Below are 11,876 nucleotides of genomic sequence, written 5' to 3'. Positions count from 1 at the left end.
TAAAATAAAGTGGCCCCTTAGTAGTCCCTCACAGCAGCCCCCTTAGTGGTCCCCAATAGTAAACCCCATAGTATTGTATGTCTCCCATAGTAATTCCCCTCAGTTTTCCCCATAGTATTTCTCCACAGTAATCCTCCTTAGTACAGTATTTCCCCATATTAGGCCCCCTGCTGTCCCACGTCATGGGCTACTTTCCATGGGAACGCCCACGAAATGCTGGGCGTTCCTATGGGCGTAACATACCCCATGCCCCCCATCCATATTGCTGTGTGCAAGTGGCCGGCAAATAATCAATATGCCATGCCCACTGGCACACAGAGGCTGCACATGCGTATAAATACTTATTCGAATGTGCAATCTTATCGCTCCCTGTGCAATCGCGCAGGGGAGCAATTCTACTAGAATCACCCCTTGTATCCCCAATAGGTGATGATTTCAGGATTTCTGTCTGAAGCAGCAGGTGGGATAATCAGGGATGCCAACAGTTAAAAATTAAATAAATTAAAATTTAATTGGTCACAGGGAAAAGGAGAGGACAGACTGCGGCACAGCTGTCACTCTCCCCTGCTCTGCACACAAAACTGAGCACAATGTGCATGGATGGAGAAAGAGGCTGTTGCATACTTGCCTACTTTTGAAAACTAGTTTCAGGGAGATTATAGTTGGTAGTAGAATTTCACACCGTTTCAGGCCCGTTCAGAGAGCAAAGAAAAACAGATCTGAAACTGCTTTTTTACAGTTTCCAAAAACTGTTTTTTTTTGGAAACGGTAAAATCATTCTGCACCTTTCAGACCACACATATTACCGTTTTAAAACTGTTAAAAATCTGCAAAATACTGTTTTTTTTTAGTACGGTCTGAAAGGGGCATATGATGTAACAGTGTAATGTGGGCTAGGTGACATGAGGGAGATTGCTAGACTAATGAGGGAGAGAGGAAGATTGCTGCTATTTCAGGGAGTCTGCTGCAGAATGCAGGAGGGTAGGCAACTACGGGCTGTTGTAGTGGCAGTTTTCTCTCAGTCCTGAAACAGACCTGGACCCAAATAAAACATACATTATCCCCCTCCCCTTGGCACCACTGGGGATATTATTGACCTAACACAATATATAAACTCACCTAGGGCATAGGTTCCTCAGGACCCCCAAACAGGTCATGTTTTCTATGTCACCTAGCAGGTACACAGGTGTAGTTATTACCCGCTGACACATTTAAAACATTTTTAATGTTGTGCTAAATATTTAACTTGTGATTCTATGAGGAAACAAGGAAAACATGGACTCTTAGGAGTTCTGAGGACTGAGTTTGATCTATGGTATCTGTGGCAATGTGCAACTTTATGTGATATTACAGTATCCTGCATATGGAAACTGCACTTTTCTTTATAATTTTTATACAAATACTGAAAATGCTATACAAATTCCATTACTATCATGACACATTTTAGATATTTTGAAGAATAGTTTTAATCAGTGGTCCTCAACTGTGGTCCTCAAGGCACACCTACAGTCCAGGTTTTATGATTATCCACACTTAAGCACCGGTGACTTCATTTGTACCTGTCAGCTTGATTATACCATCTGCGAATAACCAGGGATAGCCATAAAACCTGGACTGAGGTGTGACTTGAGGACCATGGTTGTGGACCATTTGTTTTAATAATAGACACGCTTTGCACACTATAAGTTGATTGGAAACAGTTAATGTGTTAATTAGCCAAGCTGAGAGCCTGTGTGCTAATAGCCTTTTGAGTGAATAAATACATGTGATGGGTGGTGTTTCTGTGTGTATGTCCACAGCCTGATTAACAGTGTTTGTGGGTAGTCTGGGATTTCTGCAGTGATACAACTACGTGGTAAGTTACTTTGATTAGTTGTTGTATAACAGATTTCTCACCGCAATGTTATGTGGCAGACCATTGTTCTTTTCTTAAAATTGTCGTGGGAGGGTTAATAACTGCAGAGGGAGAAAAAAAACTCTTGTGCTCAAACATTTGAGTCATGCACTTTTTGCATCAGGAAAGTGAATGCCCAGGTTTAAATTACTACTTGAGTTGACCCATGATAGAACTTTGTGGTCACAAGGCAATCTGCAAGAAAATGGTCATGTGATGGTTAAACTGCACTGCTATAAAGGATTAGAGTGGGTAGGGGAGCTCTCCTGGCTGGATCAAAGGGCTTAGAAAGAAATAGACCATAACACAAACTGAAGCCCATCCTGTCTAGCACTTCTGATTGAAGCAATCTGGTTGTAAAATAAATAGTCCTGCATTTGTAGGGTAACTGGATATCCTATATAATTTTTTTGTAAACTCTTTATGAACAATTGGCTTGAAAACCATATAGGCTTGGTAAGTATAGTTCTTTAACATTGTTATTTATTTGAGATGTATCATGTTTTAATAAGGCAGAGGGATATTCCTAAAGCCTGCATTATGTTGCCTCCAGAAGAAAATGCATGATTGTTTGTAGTTCCACATATAACATAACTTCTTGCAAGGCTGAGCCACAATGAAAATAATCCAAGTTAAAGTTTGTGACTCACCCAGATACAGTAGCTGCTCACTGGCAGGGATCAGTAATGGCACATGTTTAATAGACTGAGGTGTGGATCTGTGCTTGGGTGTTTAATAGGTATTCAGCCATAAAACTTTATTTTGTTTTTAAAATAAGGTGATGATGATGCGGAACATAATTAAATCATTACATGGTTCTTTTCTCTTGTGAAGACACACCAGCGGTCATTTAAATAGACTGCTTGTCTTGTAGTTTAATAGTTAAAAAAAGTGTTTTATCACTTGTGTACAAGGCTTTTATTTTTTTTTCGTAGACTATAAGCTCTACCAACATATGTGTGGACCTGACATCTAATTTACTTGCATTATGTCTGAGCACACTACTAGTTACACCCATTATGTTAGCTGTTTCTTAATCTGCCTATTAGAAGTGCTATGTTCCAAAGGAGGGGTTTCTCATCAAAGCTGGGAGGGTTTGGCTGTGCATTGAAGCTGCATTTCAAAGGGTTTTTATTATATATTAAAGTGTTATGACTTCGACAACACCAATTTTTTGATCTGTCTGCTCTTCAACAGCTCTGAGACTGTACAGAACATAACTATGTTGTGCTATAGGCCTTGGCACATCAATGCAGTGATACTAGTGTTCGCACTACTTCATGACCGGATTTCTGCACAGTTTCCTCGGCAATGTGCCACTCCGGAGGCATTACTCAGTGGGGAGTGTTGCCCAGGTCTCTTTCCCCAGGCATCTCAAGATCCACGAGACCAATGTGGCTTATCTGTAGGTCGTGGTCTGTGTGTGAATGTTGTAGTTGACACCAGACCTCATGGACCCCAGTATCAACTTGATGGCCTGGATGACCGGGAACAGTGGCCCATACGATTCTTTAACAGGACCTGTCTATGTAATGGTCGGTATTATGGTTACAATTGTGGCAGCTGCAGACCTGGATGGACAGGCGACAACTGTGATCAACCCCTTGTGGTTGGTAAGTAGTAACCCTTGTATTGAAATATCTTAATGGCATTCCCCTGAGCCTTCCTGTATGAATGAAATGGTGAGGGCTAATCGTTCTATATGGTTCAGTGTTCCTTCCACTTTTGGAAGACCTCTAATAGTACAACTTTATAAATATTGAATGAAACTGATCCTCCTTGACGTGTCCTTTCCAATGTAGAATATTATATGGTGTGCCTGAGAAACTATGTAAGTACCCCTTTTACATTAGCCCTAATAACCCATGTTTTTGCACAGGAGTATGCAAAAACCTGTGTTTGCAGGTGGTGTGAACACTGTAAACCGGGTCGTGAGACCCGGATTTCAGCCTGGCAAATGTTCCGAGTCAAACCCGGATTGGAGTGCAGTGTAACCCAGGTCATTAAGACCCATTCATTACAATGGAAAAGCTGGTGCTAGGAGATGCTGTCCTCTCCCAGCTCAGGCACAGTCTGTGACAAAGCTGTAACAGGGGTCAAGAGCCGGGTCCAAAAACCTGGGTAAGACTCCCCTTTAGATGTAAAAGGGGTATAACTGTTTCCTTGTTGCTTTTTACAAACCTCCTCCTATCCTGCATGTTCTTTAGCTGGTGAATGATTCTGTATCAAGAAGCACTTAATTGTAACGTATGTTGTAAATCTTAAGCCCTGAACACACGGGGGGGAGATATATTGCTCAGCAATATATTGCCCAGTGTCTCCTTTGCATCAGCGACCAGAGATGGTCGCTGATGAAAAGGAACCTCTGCTGGGGGAGCCGCCGAGGTAATTAGCTGGTCGCAGGAGCAAGCTCCTGGGACCAGCGATTACAATGGGGCAGAAAACGAGAGCACGCACCCAGCGATTTATCGCTGGTGTTCACTCCAATCACTGGCAATATGGTCGCCTGCAACCATATTCCCAGCGACTATCGCCCCCGTGTGTACACCGCATTGCACTGGCTAGAATTAACTTCACTTTTAAGGACACCCATAAACAAGGTGATCTCACACAGCACTAACCAACTGTATCCTAGCCTGGACCCCTGGGCCAAACCGCTAAATGAACTGATACTCTGGTTCAGGCTGCTTTACCAAGCTTAATACCCTATCCCTAGTGCTCGACCCAAAAAACTACAAACTAATATCCAAACTCTTAAACTGGCCCTAATCTAACTAAGATTACAAATTTGTATAAGTGTTTGTCTTTTAAGTTTGCATTGTGTGCATGTACTCTATGTATGTGTAGGATTTAACATTGGCATCAGGACGCCAATGTTAAATCCTTAGTAACAAATATTGCGGTCTGAATTATTGGTATGAAGCCTCATTGTGCTGCCTAAATGGAGTATGTGTTTGGCTACAGGCAGAGGGTGCAGTACTGACACCTTACCGAAAGGCTGGTGATTTATATGTATATATGTTTGTAAGCTGTCTGTATACTACTGTACAGATATGTCCTCCTACAGCCTGCATATACAATAGAGCATACTAGTTTTAGCATAGTGTCCTGGGCATATTCTCCTGCTAGCCATTGAACTTCTCCATAGGAAAGCAAGTGGCAGTTTGGGTGCCACTACTATTTGCAGCAGCAACATATCTGATTTGTATGGAAACCACACCATGAAGATTCCACATTTGCCCCTGCATGTATCGATTTGCAACTTGGACAGCTAGTACTTTTTTATGACCACTGCCGTAGGTAAAATGTAATCAATTGTACTGTCTTCCAGTAAGAAAGAATATTCTGGACCTGCGTTCTGAGGAACAACAACGCTTTATCAATGCACTTGACCTGGCAAAAAGGACCATGCACCCAGACTACGTTATTGCTACACGACACTACAGCGCTCTTATAGACCAAGAAAGGAATGTCACAAACTTTGAAAACATTTCCATATATGACTTCTTTGTTTGGACCCACTTCTACAGTGTTAGCGAAACATTTCTGGGCCTGGGTCAAGGCAGTGTTGGTGGCATTGACTTTTCTCATGAGGGTCCAGCTTTCCTTACATGGCACAGATACCACTTGATGCAACTTGAGTGGGACATACAGGTATGGGTTTAACTTTTCAGAATGCGCTATGAAATTTTTTGAACTATAGCAGCAATAACCTTCTCCATGCTTCTCCAAAAAGGGGTCATTGAGGAAAGGTCAACGTGCTCTCAGCACACCAGTTTTCATCACTTTGGTGGTATTTCCACTATTATCAAAGATGCTGGGCTGCCATGAGACTCCTTGAGGAGTAGCTGGCATCTTGGTTAGCTGGATGCGGTCATTTGGTGTACAGCATGATGGTCGACAGTCATTAGGTCGACATGGTCTAGGTCGACATGAGGTTTTTCAGTCTTTTTGTGCCGACAGGTGGTATTTCATGCCCTACCATCCACTAGGGCATGGTGGGAGAATAAAATAGTGTGCCGAGCACAGCAAGGCACCATGCCCGACGCATAGTGAGGGGATGTGGTTCACTTGAAACTGTGTCCATGTCAACTGACATTCAGGTAAAAAAACTGAAAAACCCCATGTCGAACTAATGACCTTTTCCCATGTCGACCATCATGCTGTAGACAAAATGATCCCAACCCTCCAAATCTAACTCTCTGCACATGTTACATCAGCCCCACCTGCAGTGCATATGGTTTTGTCCATTAGAGTTTGTGCCTTTCCGAGTGAACTAGAATAACCCCTTTAGTGTAACTTTAAAATGAGCCTAATTAAATAGCTTATACTTTTAGAAGTCCTGTTTATATGTAGCAGGTAGCCTCTAGGGTGGTGGTGGTGGTTTTTCCTCCTCCAAATTTCCTTTTTGTTGGTTTAATGAAGCGCACTGGAGGTAACTTGTGTAGCTATTTAATGCAATATACTGGAACTCAGTGGTTTATGTACGTTTATGGTTTTTTTTATTAAAATGACATGTTTTGATCTATCTCTGGAATCATTATTGACCCAGAAAAATGGAATACCTTAATATGCATGATTAAAGAAAGCATGGCCTGTTGGTGATACTTGCGTGAAATTGACATTGTGTATTGCAATATAAAGAATGCACTGACACTTCTACATATTGGCATGAAGTCTTATTGGTGACACTAGCTATGAAAGTGACTAACTTGAGTGAATATTTGAACCGCCTCCAGTGCTGCTTTGTAAGTTATTCTTGTGACTGTCCTGAGACTGGGGAACCATTTTGATAAACCCTTTCTACATGTAGAAAAAGGTATTTGACTGTTAGTAAATCAAAGGACTAAACTCGCATGCCATTGATTGTTCCATATTTTATCGAGCTGCACCCTCAAAAAATACTATCTCTTTAGAATCTTTTGCAGGATCCTTCTTTTGCACTTCCCTACTGGAACTTTGCTATTGGTGGGAATGAGTGTGACATCTGCACAGACAATCTTATGGGCGCAAGAAGCAATTTTGATCAAAATCTGATCAGTTCAAACTCTTTATTCTCCCGTTGGCAAATTGTCTGTGAAAATGTAGAAGACTATGAGAGCCTTGGTACTATATGCAACAGTAAGTTCAACTTCTGCTAACCTTTTTATATTCTGTAGATCAATGGCACTAGAACCCAAGCCGCAGTTTGGGGGAGCCAGCACTGTGGGGTTGCATGGTATCTGTAGATTCCATGGGTCGTGCCGTCCATATGGAATCTGCTGAATGGTCTCCAAAAATGGCTGCCACCTTGGAGAGGGATGCTAGTGGTCCTGCTATTGTAGCATACTATATAATGCTACCCAAAAGAAAATTCTAGATGGATAATTTTTTTTTGTATCACCCTTGGCAAAAGGCTTAAAACCCGCTGGTTGTTTAGGTAAATAATTGTATTGGGGTGGCAGCATCTTATTTTGGCAAGGGGTACAAAATTCTAGCTACACCACTGCTTTATATTTTTGTTTAGTCTCGGTTAAGGATTTCATTATGTCTGTAATATATTCTTGTTACAATTAGGCACCGCTGGCGGCCAAATAAGAAGAAACCCTGCTGGAAACACTGCACGTCCAATGGTGCAAAGACTTCCAGAAATGGAAGATGTGTTGGCCTGCTTGGAGGTGAACTTATTTGATACTCCCCCATTTTTCTCAAACTCTACAGACAGTTTTCGGAATACCATTGAAGGTAATGTTGTTTTCCAGCAATTGTCTTGGAAATGGTAGAGTTTGCATGAATTTTATATTTATATACAGTATAAATTTTTTTTTTTTTTTTTTCAGGCTACAGTGAACCTTCAGGCCAATATAATCCAACTGTTAGAAGTCTTCATAACTTGGCTCACCTATTTCTAAATGGAACAGGAGGTCAGACTCATGTATCGCCCAATGATCCCATGTTTGTCCTGCTTCACACATTCACTGATGCAGTCTTTGATGAATGGTTGAGGAGACACAGTTCGGGTAAGGCATACATAAGGTAACAGGTTTACCTTTTAAGTAAAATTTTCTAGCTTGTGTGGCTTGACCAAACTTGGAATATTGTGAGAAATGTGTATATATCAAATTGTACTGAACAAGAAAAGTCCAGTGTATTCATATGCAAGGGTTATTTCAATGGCTGAGGAGATTATAATCTTGTACTCAAAATTCCACAAGTATGACGGGCAGTATGGATGGTGTAATGGTTGGCATTACTGCCGGACAGCACTGAGGTTCCCACCATGGATTTAACTGTGCGGAGTTTGTATATTCTCCCCATACTTGCGTGGGGTTCCTCCCGGTACTCAGGTTTCCTCCCACAATACACAAATATACTGGTAGGCTAATTGGCTCCCAACAAATTAACCCTAGTATGTCTGTACATGTGGTATGGAAAATAGAGTGTAACCTTTGCTGGGGCAGGGACTGATGTGAATGTTCAAAAATAAGAAACTGTTAATGAATAAATAAAATAAATCCTTGTCAACAATTGCAAAAAATATTTTTTTTTTTTTTTTTTTTATAGTAGTGGAAAATAACTCGTTTGTAGGTACCATGTACTGAATTCAATTAGGAATAAGGCCTAGCTTTATTTGTAAAGTATCTTGTGTGTATCGAATACCTATACAATAACTATGAAATCTGTCTCTGCTCTGTAGATTTTACTGAATATCCACTACAAAATGCGCCCATAGGCCACAACAGAGAATACAATATGGTTCCCTTTTGGCCACCAGTGACCAACAATGAAATGTTTGTATTGGCACCAGAAAACCTGGGGTATTCTTATGATGTCCAATGGCCTAGTAAGTAATAAAGCTGTGAATCTAACCATTGTAATGCATGCTTGCAATATACATTGTACATATTACTGATTCTTTCTAGAAAAGAGTAACTAGTGTTGTGCACAATTTGCTGTATCTCTACATATTGGGGTTTTTGCTTTGTGTTTCCACTTGTTAAAGATGTAGCAAACTGACTTTGCAGGAAAACCTCAACTTGCCATAGGCTTTCTGCGTCACTTCAGAATCCCTGATCTGACCACATGTTTCAAACTCTTAAGTTGGCCATACATCGGGACGTCCTGATCGTATGTAGTTTGTGGAGCAGTCAAGCGACCATGTGTGATTAAAAGGCATAGAAGCTCAACTCATGACTCCAATGAGAGCCAATGGATGAGACTTGCTGCACGTCTCATCTGGGGGCCGATCCGCTGGACTGCATCGGCACTACATTATACATGATCAGTTGCACGACCCATCAGAATTTTGCATTTGGGTCCAATGTTCTGGTATATGGGGGCCTTTCATGTAATGTTTAAAGGGGCATACACATGTAGAGATCTGTGCTAAGCATTTTTGCTGGTGTCAAGATCTCCCATGGAGAACACGCACAGAGATTTGTGCTAAGCAAAAAAAAATGGCCGGGTAGTGGTTCAGAATGAGAGATTGCGATCAGTATTACTCATTCTGTACACACAGATTTGCAGTCATTTGCTAAGCAATCTGACTAGATTTCGACTGCATGTAGTGACTTGGTTAGCAAGAGATATTTAATCTCTTGGAGCATACACATGGAGAGATCTGTGCTTATTTTATAAGCAATTTAGTCAGATTACTTAGAAAAGCACAAATTTGCTTCGTGTGCATGCTCCTTTAGACTTTCTACAGCTGTTAAGTGAAACATTTTCTTTTTTTTTTTTTTTTTTTTATCATAGACAGCCTTAATTTTTTTTTGATTGGTGGACTTAGTGGCACAGATGCTAGGCAGCTGCCTAATAGTAGAGCAATCCCTGGATGGTGTTGGCTGCTTAAGAGCAATATAGAGATTGGTCCTCCTACAAAAGGGGTGGGGAACCTTTTTGGGGACAAGGGCCGTTCGTACTGGCGAAATATGCCTCGCAGGCCATATATGAAAAAAACAAACATTTACAAATTCACCTGTGGCAGCCATCCCGCGCTCCGGTGGCTGCCGCAGTTTAAGAATTCCAGGTCTGTGTGGTCCGACAGCTGTGCAGGGAGTCAAGTATAGGGGAAATCTCGCGAGAGGTCGGTAGCTCTCGCAAGATTTTCCCTGTACTTGACTCTCTCCACAGCCGCCGGCGGGCCAGACAGACCGGCTGCGGGGGCCATAGGTTCCCCACCACTGTACTACAATGTTGCTTCAATAAACCAAATAACCCATTTTTAGTACTCCCATTTCTGTGACTCACTCAAAAATGTGTATCTTATGTCCATAATTAAAGTTTAGAAATTTAATTTTTCTAATCACATTGGTCAATATAATGTGAGTGACTCATTTGCACACATGTACTTATCTGTATAGACTGCTTGCATGTGTAGAGACTAATTTTTATTTTTATTTCCCCTTAGGTCGTGCATTGAGCAGTACAGAAATAATAACCATAGCAGTAATCGCTGCTTTAGGCCTTGTGGCTGTTATCTTTGCTGGTGTCACATGTGCTGTGCGACGTAGGAGCCGGAAGAATGAGATATTCCAGCCACTACTAGGTGAATCCTACCCACGTTATGCTGAAGACAAAGAAAATACTCAATCAGTGTGAAATAATGAATACCACTTATTAGTCTAGAATCTGTATTTGCTTTTAAGTTCTTAGAAATACTCTCTGGGCTTAGTATCAAACAGTCATGTTGTCCTCATTCAACTGAAATACTGTAGGTCTGTTTACAGCTAAGGAGGGTGGGTCCTATTAGCAGCATAGCCAATGTATTATCACAGGGTTTCTGGTTTGGCCAATGAAAACCTCTAATTGGATACCATGGTATTAACCAACTGTCATAAATGGCAACATCAGGTCTTATCAGACGAAAACATCTCGCATATAATTTCTAACCCCCAATATGGGTTTTGTGACATATGACCTCATCTTGAGCTTTTGTGTTTACTTGTAATATGGTCCACCTCTGTTCATATGGCATGCTGCTAAAACACCTTAAGGCCCATACACATTGGGTGACTTTTGAGCACCGTTTGTCCCGCCCAGTGTGTAAAATGAGCACTGATGCTCACTCCCACATCTCTGCATCTGCCACTCATTTGCTGGTATTACCAGCAGACTAACGGCGAGATGGATGGCTTTCTGTAGCCTCCTGCTATGGAAAGTCATCTACCCCTGGGGAAATTGCTCAGTGTGTATGCACATTTAAAGTGTTTCATATCGAAATAAAGCCTGTTGTATAGCCTATTAAACTTGGGGCCAGTTGCTCAGGTATGGGAACTGTGCAATGTGGTTATTGGTGAAATGTAACTTAAAATGCCAAATGCAATCGGACTATAAATAAAAGACTTTCTTTGCAACTTCGTGTGAAATTCATTACAAGCTTTACAAAACAACCTTTTTATATAATGGTTTTATTCTAATAATGAATGTTGAAATGACATGACTCAGCCTCTCTCATATTGGCAATCTGCTTTTACATTAGAAGTCAGATTCTAAATACTATTACCATTGGGAGGAATGGGGTCTTCCTCTTCTGGCCATCTGTTTAATAATGGCAGGGGGACTTGGACTGCACACCCTAATTGAACAAAATGAAGGCCACAACCCAGGGCCGGTGCCACCACTAGGCAGCCTTAGGCATTTGCCTTAGAGATGGGTCGTCCACGAACAAAGCTGATCTTTGGACGGATCCCATAAAAGAGTGCCTGAGCTCAGCACTGCCATCTGTGGCAGCTGAGATATACTCACGCACTGCCCACCACCTCCACTTCTGGCAGAGCGTAGCGGTAGCCGCATCACTCTCATACTCCCCCCCCCCCCCCCCCCCCCCCTGTCCTGTCTGCTACAACCATGCTAAGGCTAGTAGAGCCACACAGAAAATAACATTTCTGTGTGGAATTGCAAGTCTCTGAATATACAGTATGGTGCACGCTTGAATGTGGCGACTACTTCCACTTGGATTTGCATCCCTCCCAGTTGCCAAAGGTTTTTTTTAATTGGTACG

At 41.7% G+C, this 11,876-nt stretch overlaps 1 protein-coding gene across 2 annotated transcripts; it reads left to right on the top strand.

Moving 5' to 3' along the window:
* Positions 1-1,775: 1,775 nt before the first annotated feature.
* Positions 1,776-11,229, top strand: TYRP1 (tyrosinase related protein 1). Of its 2 annotated transcripts, none has more exons than XM_083185939.1 (8): positions 1,776-1,855; positions 3,092-3,507; positions 5,226-5,548; positions 6,811-7,015; positions 7,451-7,618; positions 7,714-7,893; positions 8,571-8,717; positions 10,284-11,229. In XM_083185939.1, the coding sequence occupies exons 2-8, from the start codon at positions 3,117-3,119 to the stop codon at positions 10,472-10,474; spliced, it is 1,605 nt and encodes a 534-aa protein (XP_083042065.1). In that variant the 5' UTR covers positions 1,776-1,855; positions 3,092-3,116; the 3' UTR covers positions 10,475-11,229. The 2 variants fall into 2 exon arrangements, with proteins under 2 accessions (XP_083042065.1, XP_083042066.1); XM_083185940.1 differs by lacking the exon at positions 1,776-1,855 and adding an exon at positions 2,210-2,350.
* Positions 11,230-11,876: the final 647 nt, after the last annotated feature.

This window comes from Crinia signifera, chromosome 1 (assembly GCF_055691185.1).
Source record: "Crinia signifera chromosome 1, ASM5569118v1, whole genome shotgun sequence".
Lineage (NCBI taxonomy): Eukaryota > Metazoa > Chordata > Amphibia > Anura > Myobatrachidae > Crinia > Crinia signifera.
The sequence above is the reverse complement of the archived record's forward strand: the minus strand, read 5'-3'. Positions and strand labels throughout refer to the sequence as shown.